This window comes from Eubalaena glacialis, chromosome 10 (genome assembly GCF_028564815.1).
Source record: "Eubalaena glacialis isolate mEubGla1 chromosome 10, mEubGla1.1.hap2.+ XY, whole genome shotgun sequence".
NCBI lineage: Eukaryota > Metazoa > Chordata > Mammalia > Artiodactyla > Balaenidae > Eubalaena > Eubalaena glacialis.
In genome coordinates, this window is record NC_083725.1 from 83734149 (window position 1) to 83753636 (window position 19488).

General features: G+C 51.8%; 1 protein-coding gene across 1 annotated transcript; it reads right to left on the reverse strand.

Annotated features, from left to right (window-relative positions):
• Positions 1-404: 404 nt before the first annotated feature.
• Positions 405-18471, reverse strand: IGSF22 (immunoglobulin superfamily member 22). The gene is made up of 22 exons (XM_061203135.1): positions 18363-18471; positions 16683-16814; positions 16330-16473; positions 15036-15131; positions 14914-14953; positions 14535-14706; positions 13748-13861; positions 13054-13216; positions 12114-12386; positions 10867-11151; positions 10019-10143; positions 9789-9930; positions 9338-9634; positions 7917-8219; positions 6651-6824; positions 6310-6438; positions 5373-5669; positions 4783-4871; positions 4385-4577; positions 2994-3293; positions 1853-2182; positions 405-528 (listed from the first exon to the last, which is right to left on the reverse strand). The coding sequence occupies exons 1-22, from the start codon at positions 18469-18471 to the stop codon at positions 458-460; spliced, it is 3978 nt and encodes a 1325-aa protein (XP_061059118.1). The 3' UTR covers positions 405-457.
• Between the last annotated feature and the right edge of the window lie 1017 nt (positions 18472-19488).

Sequence of the window (19488 nt, forward strand, 5' to 3'; positions counted from 1 at the left end):
CCTGATCCCTTCCAACCCCTGAACTCTGAAGACACACCTACCTGGAGTGAAGAAATGGGAAGGGCAGGATGGGGAGAAAGATGCAGACTTTGCCCACTATGCCTGGAGGGAGGGCAGGGTGCAGTGTGGCTGTGGAGGAGGGGAAGGCAAGGCGAGGCCCAGTCAGAAGGGGACTGGTCGTTCCCCACGTGGGTGGGTTTGGACCGAGCTCTCAGGGGTCGCGGTTCTATGTATCCTATGCCCAAGTCTAACTCCTTGGTCCCTGCTGCACACCATGGTTAGGAACAGGCACAGGCGCACTCACTCAGTTTATTGTCCCATGCCTTCACTGAATGTTTACGTTGACAAGCACCACAGAGGGAACCGGGTCTGTCTCACTGGGACCACACACAGAGGATGGGCCAAGAAGCCCCACCCACATCACAGCATCCTCCTGATGCCTGGTCTGGGCTGGAGCTCACATAAGGTACTTTGATTTCTTCTGCAGACTCTCAGTGACGGAGGCTAGAATTGCCTTGTCATCTTTGTCTGAAAGAGCAAAGCAAGTATTTGTTAGTGTGAATGATGCTGGGGTAAGGGAAACTCCAAATTGCTGGACTTGCAGTCGCTATGCAGGAACCAGGGGCTGGACCCTGCCCGGGATCCTCAGTCCTTGCCAGCCCCAGTCTCCCAAGGTCAGCTGAGTGTGTGGGGCCAAGAGCTGCCAGTTATTTGGCATTTCGTATTTGCCACGCATTGTGCCAGGCACTTCTGTGCACTATCTTATTTAATCCTCATAACAGCCCTAAGCAGTACATGGGAAAACAAGCTCAGAGTGGCTTGCCAAGGTCACGTGGCTGGTGAGTGTTGGAGCCAGGGCCCTGTGCCCATGTGCTTACAACCAGAATTAAGTTGTCAGGGATCTCTCTAGCTGTGGAATGAGAGCTGGATGTCTCCCACAGGGCCTTCCCTGGCCTAGTTCTGTTACACAGTTCAGCAGCCACTGTAGAGGCGTCATCTCAATGCCAGACACTTAGCTAAGTACTTGAGAGACAGAGCAACAGGACCAGGTCCTTTCCCCCAGAGAAAGGCATATAACAGGATGAAAAAAAAGGCATCTGTAACCATGGAAACCATGGACACCAATAGTGTGCCATGGAGACTTCAGAGAGTGGCAGAGGATGAGGCTGGAGAGGTAGATGGTTGGGGGGTGGGGTGGGGTGCCTTGTTGATTGTGATTTTATCTAAAGGATCATGGGAAAGCTAGGAGGGAGTTTAAACAAAGAGGAGCAAAACAGGTCATCTTTGCATTTAGACAGTTCATGCAACTAGCTGTTTAGCTGTGAAGACAGTAGAGTGTGTAGGAAGAAATAGAATATTTCCCCTATATGTGCACCCATGAGCAGAAACATAGCAGACGTATGTGCAGAGGGAGGGCACTCCCTTCAGTGCCTCCCATCTATCCTTATCCCAGACCAGCAGTCTTCAATTTTGGTTGCACATCAGAACCACTTGCAAAATTTGTAAACATAAAGATTCCTTCCAGAACCCTGCCAGGGAGACGGTGATTGGTAAGTCTGGTTTAGGCCTGATCACTGGCGTCTTTTTCAAATGCAAGTCTAGGCCCACCAAGGGTTGCAAACTACAGACTACTGAGGGACTGCAAACTCCCAAGTCTGCAGGGGCCAGGCACATAACAAATGACATCGAGAAGATGGGACAGTGGTACGAACTATGGCCAGTTGGAGAATGTTTACACCACCCCATGTCAGATTAAATGAAAGCCTGCACCAGCCATAGGAAAAGAGACGATCAACGGCTCAGGAGGCCGCCATTTTGCGTCTCCGCCCCACACGGGACACACAACCCTCACCGTAGACGGTGAGCCTGCAGCTGCTGCGGTCCTTGCCCAGTTCGTTCTCCACCAGTACGCTGTACTCTCCGCTGTCCTTGAGTGTGCAGGTGGGGATGACGGTGGTGCACACGCCGCTGGTGGAGTTGTACCAGAACTTGGAGTTGGCCGTGATGTTGATGTCGCCCTTGTAGAGGGTCACTGTGGGCCGTGGGTTCCCAAGGAAGGCGCAGGTCATGGTGCAGTCCTGGCCGCGCAGCACGGTGTGCGGCGTGAGCGGGGTCAGGAAGCGCGGCGCGTGGCGCCAGTCTTTCTGCTGGTACGGCTTCAGCTTGGCGCTCTGGTCCTCGACTGCGCGGACGGGACACGAAGGGCGGTGAGCGCACCCCAAGGCCCCCATGCATCGCGCGCCAGCTTAGAGCTCCTAAGACGCCCCGGAGACCCAGTGCACGGAACCCCGAGGACCTGGGTTAGATTCCCACGCGCTATCAACTCTGGGGCCCCGACTTTATACTGGTTCCTAAGGTTCCCCTTCCGCCAACCCCCCACCCCCATGGGTTCCAAGACCTAAACCAGGTCCGCGGGGTTTTACGCTTTTCCAGACCCGGGCGTCCTAGACTTCTTTCCAGCCACCAGCCTCCAGACCCGAGCTGTTATCTGGCTTTTAACTCCCCATCCAAGCTTTCCCCAACGCCCTCCCAGCCTCCGCGGTCTCCGCTCTCTCCAATTCAGGCCCTCATTTCAAGTTTCCCGCAGCTATCCTTACCCTTAATCCCCTCCCTCCAGGGTTTCTGGATGTCATCCCCGCTCCTTGGACCCTCCCTGAGTCCTCAGTCAGGACCTCAGCCAGCCTCTCGGCTCAGACTGCCTCTCAGCTCCACATCCCCTCCTCACCCTCCGGCCCGCCACTGTCATCCCCGCCCCCAAGGGGACCTCCCCACCTCCGCGTTAGTCCCACCCCTCAGTGTACCCCGAAGGAATCTCCTCCCCTAGGCTTCCAGACTTCTGCTTTTCTCCCCAGGGTCCCTGATGTTAATTAACCCTTTCACTTCAGTGCTCCTCAGATTTTACCTCAAATCTCGGGTACCCCTTGTAACCCTTATTTCATCCCCGCCATCAGGGATCCCAGACGTTACCTGAACCCCCAAGTCCCCAGACTCACTCTTGTCCTTGTTGACGAGCCAGGTATCCCTGGAGTCCAGCGGGTCGCTGTCACCGATTTCGTTCCGGGCCAGCACTCGGAAGTAGTACTTCCTGCCGGGGAGCAGCCCGGTCACCATGTACTTGTTGCTGAAGACGTGCTCGGCCACAGTGAACCAGGTGGCGGTGCTGGCATCCCGCTTCATGATGACGTAGTGGGCCTCGCTGTCCTCCTGCACATCGGGGCTGTGGTTCCAGGTCAGAGTCACGGTGTTGGGGACCTCCTCGAACAGCTGCAGGTTTGTGGGTGGCTGCGGAAAATCTGGAAGGGTCCGAAGGTCCGTCAGCCACCGTGGGGGGCTGAAGTATCGTGCCCCCACCCCCGCTACCTGTCAAGCCCTAAGGAGGATGGGATGGGGCACCTTACCTTCTTCTAACTCTCAGGCAGCTGGGGGTCTTGGAGTCAGAAAGAACTATTTATGAAGTGTAGCTCTGCCATTTACTAGCCCTGTGAACTTTGGCAAGTTCGTTATCTTTTCTGAGACCCATTTCCTCATTTGCAAAATGAGGCTAACAATAACTATCATGGAAATGTTGCGTAAAGTGCCTGGCAGGTAGAATCTGTTCAATAAAAGTTCACCCCTTCATCTCTTGGGGGTTTAGGGCTTTATTATAAAGCTTCCAGCCGTCTCTAAGAGGTCACCCAATGTGGGGGGGCTGTTACGATTTTAATGGAGAGAGGTACAAAATGCACCAATGCAAAAGAATGTTTCACATACTCTTTGGCATAGTGATTAATGTAAATTTAATAATACACAATGTGTTAAACCTCAAAACCTACAAAGTTTCCTGCAACCTAAGATAATGAAAAGGCTTTTTCCAAAGTTTTTACCCACCACCTTTATTATTAAAATTCTAAATATCTGGGGGGACTGAAAAATAATAGAAGGCTCATTTCAGCTGTGGTTCAAGAATTCTAATGAAGCTGTATGGCAATGACACTGTGGGACTGTGAAGTTTCCCCCAAAAGTCTTTCTCGATGACCAAGTCACAAACTTTAAAAGTATTTCCAATAACATATAGGCAAATTACCCCAAGTTTTAATGGACTCCTCTCCATCTGTCCCTCCTGCCTCTTACCCATTCTCTGCTCTCTCTATGCTCACAGACCCTACTCTGCATATGCCCCGAAGCTCTCCACATATGACTGAGACTGAAACAAGGGCTGGGTCCTAGTTCAATGCCTCTGGGGCTTCAAGACACTGAGAAAAAGTGAAAACAACCCTCCGCATTGCTCTGTGGTGCCAAAGAAGACTTGCCTACCTTAAGGCATGACTTTACAGTGGTAGGGACTCAAGCAGCACAAGGGAGTGTGTGCAGCGATGCCTTCCCAGGCCTCTACCTGTTGTCATACCTGCCACACACACGTGGATGTCATGGTATGCCTCTCCAAGCTCATTCTGGAGCAAGATGCGGTACACCCCTGAGTCGGAGCGCTTGGTGCTGCTGATGAGGAACTGGGAGTGGTTTTTGCTCTTGGTGATGGCTTCCCTGCCCTTGGTGGGCATGCCATCCTTCAGCCAGATCACGCTGGGTGGTGGTGAGCCCTGGGTGGTGACAGGAGATGGCACCAGGGGTCACCTGGGTGGTATTTGGGGGCAGGCCCTATCCCACTGTCCAGGAGTCTCCTGCCAGGCTCTGAGGCCAGGGGTCTGACGAGGGGCAGAGGCAGAGGCAGAGGCAGAGACTATGATAGCTGTAGCAGCCAACTTGGTTAAGTGGTGGGTGTCTGGGGGCCAGGGTAGGACTCACAGAGAAGGCAGCATGGATGCAGAGGGCTGTCCCAGCGCGAACCACCATGTGACTTTTCAGCCGGGCACTGAGGTCAAACTTGGGAGCAGCTGAGATGGAGGAGACAGAGATGGGAGCATGGAACACTCTTTCCAGAAGTCTTAGCTTTAAGCCTCCCCTCCAAAGCCTTTCCCAACCTCTTCTCCTTCATGCTCTCACTACAGGCCATACAGACATCTAGCAACCCTGCAATGCTGTAAAGCATTTATTTATTTTGTCTCATCTGTCTCCCTCTATTATTATATAAGACTCTTTAGGGCAGGTCCTGTGTCTTATTTTTTTCTATATCCCTAACACCTCCCTTGGCACACAGTAGATACTTTTCGGCACACAATGAGTGGGGTTTTTGGTTTTTGTTTTGTTTGTTTGTTTGTTTGTTTTTGTCAGGGAAGCCCCTGGGGTTATCCTTAGCTCTGTCCAGGCACAAGCATGGACGACTCTTTCTTGATCACAGCATCGCCCAGTTTTCTCCTGTGGGATGAGGTCCCAGAGAGGAAGGTGTGGAGCTAGGATGTTGGGGCCTAAACCCCAGCCCTGCCTGCATCCCTCACCTGGTGGTGGCATGGCACGGACACCCTTGTCCAGCTCCACAGGCTCCCCACACCCAGCCTCGTTCACAGCCCGGATTCGGAAGAAGTATTTCTGCCTCTCGGTGAGGCCTCCTACTGTGTAGCAGGTGCCCGAGATGGGTATCTTTGTGCACTTGGACCACTCCTTGGTGTCTTCAGCCCGCATCTCAAGGATGTAGCCAGAGGGTGGGTCTCCCTCGGCAGGCTCCAGCCAGGCCAGGGAGATGCTGGAGTTGGAGGAATCCGACACGTGCAGGCCCTGCACCAGGCCCGGGGGTTCTGCGTGACACAGACAACTAGTCATCCCCCAGATTCTTCTCCATTCAACGCCATGCCCAATTCCCGCACTCAATACCCCTGAAACCTAACTTTCAACACCTCTACCTTCAACACTCACAGTTAAAACGCTCAATACCCAGGCTTTCGCCTTCAACAACCTCTAAATTTAATTCTCTCAGTTTCAATACTTTCACCCTTGAAGTCAAAACCCTCCAAATTCAATATATACTATACACTCAACCCCTCTGTATTCAAAACTCCAGCTTTTAGCTCAGCGCTCTGCACCACACCCATTCATGTGTGATATCCCCATCTCACCACCTAAGCTCAGTACCCACCCAACCATTTACCCAACACCCCTGCTCAATCCTCAAACATGCTTCTACTACCTCACCTAACCAGACATACTCAACATTTGATAAAAACTATTTTCCACCCACCTCCTCGCTGTCCCTGACTCTCAATCTTTATTTGCTGGCTTTCTCTTGTGTGTGAATCTTGTCCCTCTATCAGGCTGGCAGCTCCCAGAGAGTGGGGACTGTGTGATCCCCTCCTGTTAGACTTTCCCGGGAAGAAATCCTCTTTCTACCTCAAACGGCTAATTCCACTATGTGTTGGGGCCTGGCAGCACCATACTCACTGACAGGGTCCTTGGCTACCACTGAGCTGGATGGCATACTAGGCTGTCCGGGGCCTGCCTTATTCACAGCTACAACTCGGAATTCATATTCTGTGTCCTCCAGGAGACCATCCACAGTGTACTTGGTGCCTGAAATGGGAATTTGAGGGGTAATGAGGCCAGGGGTGGTCCACGTGGTAGGAGACCATAGAGTGAGTGGATGTGGAAGAGGGGGTCATGAGATGCTATTAAAACCCACAAAGGAGTTGGAGGAGGGAGTATGTTTGGAGCAGCAGGGGTACCTGGGTCCACCCAACAACGTCTCCCTTGGTCCCTCCTGGGCCTTTGTCCCTCGACCTCACCCTGGATGGGGTCCTTGTTGACTGGCACCCACAGGTTACTGCCTTTCTTCCTCCGCTCCACAATGTAGCTGAGCACTGGGGCTCCCCCATCTTGGGTGGGGGCATTCCATCTGATGGTCACAGCCTCTTTGGTCACGTCCGTCACTTGGGGCTGAGAGGCAAGACCAGGGGGCTCTGTGGGAGAGAGAGAGAGGGCAGAGGTTAGGAGGGGGAGCATGTAGACAGTTGCCCACCCCATGCTGAGCTCTGGTCCCTTCCTTAAAAAAACTTAAGCCGGGCTTCCCTGGTGGCGCAGTGGTTGAGAATCTGCCTGCCAATGCAGGGGATGTGGGTTCGAGCCCTGGTTTGGGAAGATCCCACATGCCGCGGAGCAGCTGGGCCCGTGAGCCACAATTACTGAGCCTGCGCGTCTGGAGCCTGTGCTCCGCAACAAGAGAGGCCGCGATAGTGAGAGGCCTGCGCACCACGATGAAGAGTGGCTCCCACTTGCCACAACTAGAGAAAGCCCTCGCACAGAAACGAAGACCCAACACAGCCATAAATAAAAAAAAAAAAAAAAAAAAAAAAAAACTTAAGCCAATGATTAACTCTGGTTGCACATTAATATCATGTGGGGAGTAAAAAAAACCCCCAAAATCCCCACCAACAACTAGTGTCTGGGTCCTGTGTCCTGATATTCTAATTCAGTTGGCCTAGGGTGGAGACCAGGAATCAGCATTTTTTTAGAGACCTCAAGTGATTCTAATGTGTAGCCAAGATAGAGAACCGCCAACTTGAATTTTCCAACCTGTGGCATCCCCAGTGGCACAGTTTTTAATGTACTGTCTTGACACACAGAAACATGGAGATCAGTTGGGAGGAGTGTAGCAAGTAATTAACTAGTGATCATAATTAAAATGCCAATGTTGTCAAGGGTTTTCTTTGAAAAAAAAATTAGAGTGGATTCAAGGCTATCCCTAAAGTAACATTACTCTCCCTTGGATATGGGATGATTTCTGGAATGGAGAAACAAGTGGAGTTATCTCCCTGGAATCGTGCACAGTTCTGGATATACACACAGGAGTGTGTTGTGCATGTGATCTGACTGGAAAAAGTTGACAATTCCCGTCCAAAATGATCTTCTGCTCTTACTCTAGAATCCATCTGTCTCGTGGGGCAGCTAGAGATGACCCTGCGGAATCTCCCACAGACCAGCACTCCTCACCGGCTGAAGGTCCCCACGGTGGCCCCTGAGGTCCCCATTGAGCACAGGGCTGTCTCACTGACCAATAGGATTTCCTGCAAACACTTCCTCTGTCTCCAGCGGGTCGCTCACTCCTTCCGAATTGACGGCCAGGATACGAAACTGGTAGGCTTTCCCCTCTTCCACCTTGTTGGTGGAGAATTTGGTGACTTTGCTGTCCACCTCACCAATCTTAATCCAGGACTTCTTGCCGACTGCCTTCCGTTCCACTATGAACTGTGTTATAGGCCGCCCGCCGTTGTCCTTTGGGGCCTTCCACTTCATGTGCACACAATTACCCGAGAGCTCCAGGAACTCCACCCAGCCTTGGGGAGGCTTGGGACGGTCTAAGGACAGAAGATAGCATCAGAATGTGTCTTTGGAGCAAAGGACCAGAAGGGCTTCATCCCACTGGTTGGAGGTCCAGCAGACTGAGACATAGTTAGATTCTGAGCTTTGAGGATCCCTTGTCCTTCCCTCTGTCACTGTTTTCCTAAGACTTGCCCAAATAGCTTGATCCCTGCCCCCCCCCCGAGATTCCTGTCCGCCTAGGAATGAGTGAACTGGAGACCTGAGGGACCCCCACCTCAGCTAATTCCCACTTACCTCTTCCAGACAAGGTCTCCCCTCCTCTCAGCTTCCAGAACTCCAGTACTTTCTTTTATTACAGTTTATTTTATAATTACATGTCTGCCGGGTTTTATCCCTTTTGGGTTGAGGGACTGCTGGGGATAACTCATCCCTGTGTCCCCAGTACTGAGAACACAGAGGAGGTGCTCAGTCATGCTGCCGAACTGAATTGAAACTCAATCCATCCAAACCCACAGCTTGATGGAGATGCAGGTGGAGGAGGTGATGCTGGTGTGTGTGTGTGTGTGTGTGTGTGTGTGTGTGTGTGTGTGTGTGTGTGTTGCATGTTGAATATGAGTTCACTAAGGCCAGCTCCTCATCTCTTTCCTTAACTTTATCTTCAGACCCATCCCAAATACCATTTCCACCCCCATTCCATCTTTCTCTCCAATTTCATTCTATCCTCAACCCTATCTCACCTCCCCTCACTCCATTTCACTTCCAACTCCAATATTCTTCCCAATGAACCTCACTTTCATCCTAAATTCCACCTCTCTTTTACCTCATTTCCACCTTACTTCCAACCACGTCCTCATCTCCAAGTCAGTTACAATACTTCAGCAACATCTGAAGGTCAACTACGTGCTGTGCACTCTGCTATAGTCTTTAAATTCACTTGAAATAGGCACTTTAAAAAACCACCCTGTCGCAGATGAGAAGCTGAGGCTCAGGAAAGTTAATGGACTTGCCCAAGGCCACCTAGTTAGGAAGTTAGGAAATGGGCTTCTTCTGGCTGCAAAGCCAGCACTTCATTCCCATTCTCAACCCGAACTCCAACTCTCTCCTCAGCCTGCGTGGGGCCCCCAGCCCAGCCCAGCCAGGGTCCTGGCCTCACCCAGCACGCTGAGGTGCAGAGTGGCTGTGGCGGAGCCATGGTCATTCTTGAGCTTGAGCATAATGATGCCGCTGTCCTCCCGCGCGCAGTTTGAAATGGTGAGCAGCGCCTGGTCTTCCCCACGCTCCATGGACACGCGTTCCTCTTCCGTCACCTCCATGCCGTCCTTGTACCACGTCACTTTGGGCAGCGGCTTTGCCCGGAAGGGCACCTTGATGTTCGCGGTGTGGCCCACCTTCACGGTCACCGGGTGCGCGGCCAGTGCCTCCAGGACCGATGGGTCGATGGTTGGAGGATCTGCAGGGAGGGGCGTTAGGGAAGGCTCTTAGAGCAGGGATGCGGGAGGAGCCGAGGGGTGGAGGAGGAGCCCATGCGGGATGGGGGAGGAGCTAGGAGTAGGTGGGCGGGCCAGGCGTGGTCTAGCTTTGTCCATAGTGGGCGGCGACCTTACCTGCAATAAATACTGAGGCTTCGCTCTCTGCACCCTTGGCCCTGAATGTGTACTTGCCCTCGTGCTCTGGCCCCATATTGGGGAAGATGAGCTTGTGTACCGCACCCTGCTTCACGATCTGCACGCCGGTCAAGTCCGTGATCTGCGGGGCGAGGGGCGGTCATGAGTGCGAGTGTATGCCCCGTCGACCCCTTCGTCCTTCATTCCCTTCCCTGGCCCCTGCCTCGGACCTCCTCGTCATCCTTCAGCCACACGCCATCCACCTTTTCGTCGTTCAGCACTACGCACAGCTCAGCCGGGCTCCCGGTGGCCGCGTGCACGTCGGACATCCCTCTCTTCACGGTGGCCAGCCGCTCTCGAGAGAAAGGGGGCAGGGGCTGGGTTAGGGTATCGGGGTGGAAGGGACTTACGGGAAAAGGGCTGGTGGCGTCTATCAAAATCATTTATGATGAGCAAGATGTTTGGAAATGGGCAAGTGGGTAATGGTCAGTGGGGGCATTAGAGCAGGTAGGTGGGGGGCGGTTGGGGAAAAGTCAGTGGCATTGGGAAATGGCAACTGGGAATTCTGGGAGATGGCTAATGGGGGGGCTGATCATCGGAGGATGATCAGTGGGGACTTAGGATGCTCAGGTGAAGAAGGGGACTAGATGGTGGGATGCAGGCGGTTAGTGGAGTTGGGATATTTAGCTGGTTATGCTGTTCTGTGGGATGCCCAGCGTTTATTGGGAGTTGAGGGTGGTCAGGGTCAGTGAGGAGTGGTCAGGGTTAGTGAGTAGGGGCTGGTCAAGGTCTAGGGGTGTGGGATGACCAGGTTTGCTGGGGATGGTCAGAGTCTGGAAGTAAAGGATGGATGAAGTCAAGGGATTTTGGATAGAGTTCAAAAGATGAGGGATGGTCAGGGTCTAGGAGGTAGAGATGGTCAGAATTTGGGAGATGGGGGTGGTCAGAGTGGGGAGGTAGAATTAGATCATGGTCTGGAGGAGGATTGAAGTCATTCGGGGGACTGATGGGTGTCCACAGTAGGAAACTGTTAGGGCTGGGGGGTTGGTCAGTGGGGACTGACAGGGTGGGTGTATACCTTCCACAGTGACTACAGCAGTATTGCAGTATTCCGTGGGGTCCCCATCCTGCATGGCCACCACAGTGTACTCGCCACCGTCACTGAGCTGTGCATCCTCGATGACCAGCTCCGCTCGCTTGCCCTCATGGTTCATGCTGTATTTGGAGCTACGCTCCAGCAGCTGTCCATCCTTCTTCCAGCGCAGGGTCACATTCTTGGATGTCAGCTCACACTCAAGGCATGCACAGCTCCTCTCTTTCACACGCACATTCTTGAGGGTGCTCACAAACTTTATAGGGATGCCTATGGACAGACAAACAGACACTTGGTCCTGCTCCCAACCTCCTTTTCTGCAGCTAGATGCTGCCCTGCTCCTCTTTTTGACCCTAGAAACCACAGGACCTTGTGACATGAAGTGTATACCCGACTCACAGAGGTACCCGGCAGGGAGGGTCCCAGCTCTGCCTCTTACTTGCTAGCTGACTGTATGCAGTGCATTCACGCCCTAAGTCTCATTTTCCTCATATGTAAAACAGGACAACAGCTTTTACCTCCTCACAGCACTGCAGGCAATATCTCTAATGTCCCCTTGGAGCTCCAGCCATAATTGCATTGTCTCCCTGGTGTCTGGGCCTTTACACATGCTATTCCCTCTCCTGAGAATGTCCTCTTCTCTTGCCCCTTCTCTGAAAACTGAACTCCTTTTTGTTTTACTTGGTAAAGCTTTGCCATCATCTCATCACATCCTTTTTGACATTGCCAGGTGGTACCTCTTCTTTGGGTTCTCACAGCCTCCATGTCTCCCTCAGTCACAGCAATGATTATTCCATGTCACTTGTGTCAAGAGTGGTTCACATGTATGACCCACCATCATGTGCAACTCTCCAAACTAGGTATAATATAAGAATGTAAGTAGTCAAGAGTGATGTGCTGTAATATATATTAGAGCCATAAAGGCTAATAATTTCTTGGCCTATGATCTCCCAGCTGATAATAAGATCCTAGAGTGTCTTGACTCCTTGCTTAAGAACTTTTGTTCTAATTCCATTTCCACACCTGCTTCTCCCACTAGACTAGGAATTAGCAGAGAGAACTCTCTATCTTTCTAGTAGCCATCAAAGGGCCTTGCAAGGAGGAGATGGACAGATACATGGATGGATGGATGGATGGATAGATGGATGGATGGATGGATGGATGGATGAATGCTCACATGGAGGTTGCTGTGGCATGAAGCCCACCCCTCAAGCTCTGGCCCAAACACTCACGGTCAATAGTGAGCTGGGCCTTCTGAACCAGGTCCCCCACCTTGGCAGAGAACTCGCCACTGTCACTGAGTCTGGCATCCTTAATCTTAAGTGAGTGGGTCAAACCATCCTCAGACACAGTGATTTCATACTTTTCATCCCTCTTCAGCTCCTTTCCATTGAACTTCCACACAAAGTTGGGCACTTTCTTGGAGAGGCGGATCTCAAATACAGCTGTCTGGCGCTCCGTCACCTTCATTGGCTTCATCTCTCCCAAGAAATTCAGAGGCTCATCTGCAGCAAAGAGTAGAAGGGGCATTCATTGGGCTGTATCCCTGGTCCCTCCTGAGGGGTAGGATGGTGAGGGGGGGGGGGCATAAAGACTCAGGTGTCATTGGCCTCCTGTAGCCCACAGTTGGGGAAAGCATCCTTCTTTTGTTCTGCTTGTGAATCCTAGAGTCTCCTCCCATGATGTTCATATGGTCTCCTCCCCAGTAATGTTAACAGCAATTTTAGAAAGAATATTTCTCTATGTGATTTTAGATATGTGCCAGGCACTATTCTAGCCATTTTGCACATATTAAAGCATTCAGTTCTCACACAGGTAGACTCTACCATTATTTCCCATTTTACAGATGGGAAAACTGAGGCAAAGAGAAGTTAAATCACTTGCCCCAAATACACAGCTCATAAGTGACAGAAGCTGGGATTTGAACTCCAGTAGTTCAACTCCAGAAGCTGTACTCTTAACCACTATGCTACACTGCCCCACAGCACTTTATCTCATAGTCCTCTCCCTTACACCCCAGGTCTCTCTCCTCCATTAACTCCCATCCCCATGCAATCTGTGCACAGCCCCATGGTCCTTCCTCCCATGTCCCCATGGACCCCATCCTTGGATATTCCTCTGCCCTGACCCTGACTGTGTCCTCCTTGTACTGCCTGGTGCCCACACTCTTACCCAGCACTGTGAGCTTTGCACTTATCCGCTTGTTGCCCACGGACAGGCTGTAGGTGCCCGCATCGTTCATGTTCACGTTGGTAATAACCAGCATGTACTTGGTGCCCATCTGCTTCACGTCATACTTGCCCAGGGAGTACTGGATCCTCAGTGGCTCATTATCCTGCCTCATGGAATAGGTAGAAAAGCTGATGAAGGGGTTTAGGAGGAGATTTCTAGAGGTCTCCATTCCCCAAAGCCAGCCTGAGCTGGAAGGTGCCATATCTACCTCTCTAAGATCCTCAAACACACTCAGAGGCCCCTAAGATCTCTCTAGCCTCATCATCTGGCTCGGTGGGATCCCGGGTCTCTGCCTCTCCTGAGGCCCGAACTCTTAATATACATGAGTTCACTAGATACTTTCTCTTAGAGGCCCATCTTCAGTGACCTGCAGGACTATCTAATCCAGCCTTTTCAGATGGGTAGACTGAGGTATAGAGAAAGGGAAGTAACTGTCTCAAATCAAACAGCAAACTGGTGGAACATCTAAGAATAAAGGCCAGCTCTCATCCAGTTTCAACCATACCAGATGGCATTCTTTTGATGGGATGGAGGAGAGGACAGGGCTTATGGGTAATGAGAAGGTCTTGGAAGGAAAGGGGTGCAGAGAAAAAATGAAATTCCAAGGTGGGCCCTTCCTAGGTGCTCTCCCCACCTTGATCCATGTCATTTTGACATTGGGGTCCTTCAGCTCCATTATGCAGTCAAAGACCACCGTGGTATCCACCTTGGTCTCTCTGTCTTCCAGGGGCTTCAGAATCTGGATGGTCTGAGAGATTGTGGTAACAAAAAGGCAGGTGTCAGAGGCATCTGGAATCTGGAATCTGCCCAGACTGTGTCTCCAGTGCTGGAGGAGCCCCCCGAAGGTTTGGGGAGAAATGACTAGGCTGATTAGATAACTGTGCTCCCCGCCACCCCCCTCCCCCTACAATGAACAACTTGAAGATTTAGGGGGAAATGGGTACGATAAGGGAAGAGAAAGGAACCACCATTTGCGGAATAGTCACTATGTACCTGGGCCCATTACATAGGCCTTCTAATTCCAGTGTAGATGCTTAACAGTTATGAGTTGTTGAGTGAATGAATGAGAACAACAACACAAAAACAAATGAAAAAGGAAAGTGTAATTTTCATTTTGCAGATGAAGAAACAGGTTCAGAGAGACCCTCAAGTTCGCTCAGTTAATAAGGCAGTAGAACTGGACTTTGAACCCAGGTCTGTCTGACTCCAAAGTCCATGCAAATACATTAGGGAGCGGTGAAGAGAAAAGAGGTAGAAGGAGGGTGACCTGAGTTCCTTGCCTGCCCTTGAAGTAGAGAATGCCCTTGAGTATGCATGTGCCTGGTGGGGAGACCTTGCCACCGGGAGTCACACAGGCACTAGCACTTTCGGTAAGGCCCAGCCCCTGGCCTGCAGCTCCCTGCTCCCTGATGGGCACTGACCTCTACCTCCACTTTCTTCATCCCTTTGAGCTTCTTGAGCAGCCCCCGGAAGTCTGTGAAACCATACTCCATGCAGACCTTCTCAAAGTCCTTCTTGGGCACCTTGGACAAAATCTCCAGCATCTCTTTCTCATCCGTCACCTTCTGCTTCTTCTTGGGAGGAGGGGGTCCCCTGGAAGGAAGTGGGTGCCAAGCTTGGACTTAGTGCCTTTCTCTGAAGACAGAGGGAGCCTCTCCCAACCATGAGATGCTCCTCCCTACTCCATGGATTCTTGGAGGCTGGGCCATTAACTCAGGGGGCTGTTGAAAGGCCTTCCAGAAGCTCTAGCCTGGAGGGTGGGGGGACCACACCCTGGGCAGAGGAGCCTCCCAGCCTCACCTCTTCTTCAACATCTTTTTGAAATCCAATTTTTCTTGACCTGAGGACAGACAGAGGGACAGGGTCAGACAGAGGGAGTTTGGTCCCTAAGAGGAAAGGCCAGGAGAACGGGGCTGGCTCACCCTCGGTCACAAGCAAGGACACGGTGTAGATGGCGTCTGCATGGTCATTGCTTGCAATGCACTTGTAGTTGTCAGAGTCATCCGAGGTCAGTGGCTCTAGCTGGATCAGAGTCAGGCCATTAGTAGGGGAGGTGGGGAGGGAAGCACAGGGAGACTCTCTGTGAGATGGGGAAGGAGGGTGTTTCTTTTGGCCTGGGGGAGGAGCTGAGTGTTGGATGTATGTGTGGAGGATTGAGCAGCCTCTGTGATTGGGAGGTGCCAGGTAGCAGTCAGTGTGCGTGTGTCTGTTTGAAGCCTGATTCTGCATTGGATTCTCCCCCTTGGCTGTGAGCTCCTGGATGACAGGGACTTCCTCTGATTTGCAACTTTATCTGCAGTTTCTGGCACTGGGCTGAGTACGCCTATATTTAACACAGATTTACTCCTCTGTACCAGGTATTGGCCTGAGCCCCTGAGGAAATGGGGGTGAACAAGGTTGCCCTGGCGCCTGTAGAAAGGCACTTAGGTACCAGTGGGTTCCTGGAAAGTGCTTGCTGAATGAATGAGCTTGTGTAGGGAGTGGCCAGTAGGGGGGGCTCTGGGGCAGCTTGTGTGTGCTGTAGGGGCTAAGGGTCCTAGAATGCGCCTTCGGGAGGAGAAGGAAGCAACTTGCGTCTGTGGGGAGAAGGGAGGCTCTTTGCCTTTCACAGTGGGAAGTCCGGGCAGGACGAGGAACAGGAGTAATTATAGGCCTAGGTCTCCCAGGGACCCATCCCTCCCTCTCCTCAAAGGGTCTGGAGCCAGAGGCTGCATGCAGAAGATAGCTAGACCTTAGGATGATCGGCCCTTGGCATTGCTCTTTTGGAAGGTTCCCCTGAAGAGCCCAGGAACCCTCACCCTCACCTACACTCTAGGACCAGCCCCTCCCTCCGTGCTGGTCCCGCTCCAGCTCAGCCTGGCTCCGCCCACCGTGGTCTTAGCCCCTTCTAGCCACGCCCATAGCTTTGGTTTCACGTTCCTTTTGGGCTCACTCACCTTCCGGAACCTCTCTTTCTCTTCCATTTGGTCTTGCCCCCTCCTTGTTCTGGCATTGTCCTAGCTCTGCCTTACCCCGCCCCTAATTTTGGTCCCCTGCTCACTCTGGCAACCCCCCAGCTCCTGACACGGTTTCTCTTATCCTGCCCCTCCTCTAGGGCAATGACAGCCCCTCTTCCCATCTCCCAGTTCTTGGGTCTCCATTGTGGATCTCTTGTTTGCGACAGGACCTGCAGCCCGTGCCAGGCGTCCCCGCCTCCAACCTTATGGGTAACTGGACCTCGCATCTTCAGCACGTGCTCCTTGTTAACACTGTCGTAGAATGTCTTGGCGGACTCCTTGATGGGGGTGCCGCTCTCTCTCTTCCAGGAGATGTTGGGTTTGGGGTTCCCCTGCACCCGGACTCGGAACATGGCTTTATCCCCTGCAGTGGGCACAGGACCTATTTTTTGCCTCTTAGCCTCCAAGCTGCACCTTCTACCTGCTCCCAGCCCTGGGCAGGGCAGGGACCCTCGGCCCGACCCAGCCAGTGATTGTGTATTGAGAGGACAGTGGTGGTGGTGGTGGCGGCTGGGGCACTGGGGAGGAAAGGGAAGCACCCAGGGGCCTGGGGAGACGCGGGGAGGGACGCACCCTCGGGCGCGGTGACCGGCTGAGGCTTATCCACGAACTCCGGGATGCTCTCGCCAGCAGGGATGTTGGAACTCCGGGTCACCAAGCTGAAGAACTCTGTGGTGCTGGAGGACTTCCTCGTCACGACTTCCTCTGTGGCGGCAGGCGAGAGGTCAGAATGGGCTACAGGCGGAGCTTAGCCTGGGATTGGAGGGCTGACCTTTTCTTGAGGGGACGGTGGAGCATTTTAGGTCAGCGGGGGGCAGGACCAACACTGGCAGAGAAACAAGGACCTTAGAGTCGGTGGGTCATTGTGTTATGGCAAATTTCAACCACTAGGGGAGCCAACGCCTCATCCACCCCTCTGGTCAATCTTTATTGGGTCAAAGCCTTGAGTTCTACTTTTTTCTCTTTTAGAAAGAAACTTGTCTTTGGGATTTTATGGGTCTCTTGGGCTTCTCTTCTGGAAGTTCTGGTCCCCCAGTAGCATTAAATAGTGACCAGAGTTCTAAAGGCTGCATCTGGTCTACACATGTTTTTTTATTTGACCTTTACAACGTTTAAACAAAAAATAGCCCTACATCTAAAAACTGAGAGATTTCACATAAAAATGCAGATTTCTGGATCCTCAGCACTGGACTCACATTCCCATATGGTAACAGTCAGTGGGAGGGAGATGAAGAGTGACTGTCCCTTTAGATGGACTACATCCTGTCCAATTCACCTCAGTCTTTTTTCTGCATTTATGTTCCCCGCCTGGACACTATCGGCCAGTGGTTTTCAATGCTGGCTGCACATCAGAATCCCCGGAGATCTTAAAAAAAAAAACACAAACAAACCACCATATTTAACCGTCTGAGGTGAGACTCACATATCGCTGTTTTTTTTCACTCCCCTCTCCCCCCACTCCTACACTAAGATGACTCTGGTGCGCAGTCAGGGCTGAGAATCGCTACTATAGTCAACTGAGTTTGCAACTTCTGGTCTTGAGTCCCGGCTGTTCCACTTGCTCTGCCTCACTGGCCAGGAGGAATTGGTGTAAAGTGTTTATCTGGTCTTCACCTCTGTGCACAGAGGACTCTGAAGGAGGGGGCAACGACTGGGAGGACAGGAATTCAATATCCTGGTCCCTGGCCGTCTTTTAATCACTTTCCTCTAGAGACATGACTAAAACAGTCTGTTCTGCTCTGAGACCATTTCTCAGCTTTCCCTTGGATCTGCCCTCCCCCAAGTCTGGTCCCCAAGGGCTGAGTGCCTGGAAGCTCAAGTCACTTGTTTATGTGTTCATCTTCTCTCCACTGGCAGCTCCAGGTCTTCTCTTTCTTAAGTGAGGCAGGGCCAGCATTATTATTCATAGGTAGATAAGGTTGCTACCTCCCTAACTTCCTCCATGTCTGAAATTCTACCATCAGAGATGGTATTTGCCTATGGCTCTGATCTTAAGCAATTGAGAGTTCATCAATCACTCACACACATCCATGTGACTGATTTTTCCTAAGCTTTTTTTCTGGAGGTTGGATCTGTGGGTGAGCATCTGGCTGGCTAAGCTTTATCAAAGCACAGATTAGAAACACAGGTTGGGAAGGGTTGCTGGTGGTATCTTGGGCTCTTGAGGGGCCCAGCAGTCGCAAAGACTGGAGGAAGAAAGTCTGCCCCTACCTGATTACTGACCCCCTCCTCCAGCCATCCCACTCTACTTGCCTCCCATGATCTTGGTTGTCTGGGAGAAGGTCTGCATGTGGGTGGTGGAACTGGAGAACTCCATGGACACGTGCTCCTGAAGCATCTCCTTGTGGTGAATGGTCGTCATGGTGACAGCAGGCGTGGGCACTCACCTAGGAGGACCAGGGAGAGGATGAGGCCATGAAGGACAAGGAAGGGAACAGGTGGGTGACTCAGAGATGTTCTTATGTGTGTGTGTGGTGGGGGAAGGGATGGGACAGGTGGACACAGGGGGAAATGGCTGTGCACAGGAGAGGGTGAGGAGAGGTTGGGCAGCAAGCCTCTTCTCTCTGGCCTCTCTTCTCTTCCCTTAGTGTCTCCCTTTCCCTGGTTGGCTACAAGGACCAATGGGCCTGTCCCCCACTGACTAGTGCCAAACTATTCCAAGTCCTTGGAGGGGGAGGAGGTAGGATTTAGACTTACCCAGCACACCCAGTAAGGCCCAGAGGGAGTTGAGGATAACTACTGGTAGCTACATGGAACTAGGGGGGCACTGCTGGAGGTTTTATCAGGAGAGAATGAAGTCAGACCTGAGAAGGAACTTCCTGACTAAGCCACACTGGAGGAGGCCTTGAAAGGAAACTGCGGATCTTCTTGCTGGGCCCTGGGGAGCCCTGGCATTGGGGGAATGCTGAGACAGATGACAAAGCATTGCTACAGCTCTGCTTTCGTTTGCGACATGGTAAAGACAGAGATTGAGTTTTTATTTCTTATACTTTTTTTCTTTTGAATTGGTAATTCAATCATATAGTTAAAAAGTAAAACAATATAAACATCTATGTGCAGAGGCTCCCTCCGGCTCCCAAGCCCCTCCATCTCCCAGCCCTCCCCAGCAGGTAACCACTTGTGGTCTCTGGGCTCCTTCTGGAGCTGCTTCATGCAAATATGAATATGTTTTTGTCTCTAACCTTTTTTAACACATAAGGTAGCCTATTATATACGCTATTCAGCCCTCTTTTCACTTTCTACATCTTGGAGATCTTTCCATCCCAGTTCATAAAGTTTCCCCATCCTTGTTAACAGCTACACAGTATTCCAATGAATGGGTATACATACCATCTTTTATTTAACCAGAGTGGCAGTTTTTAAACCTCTATTTTGTTTA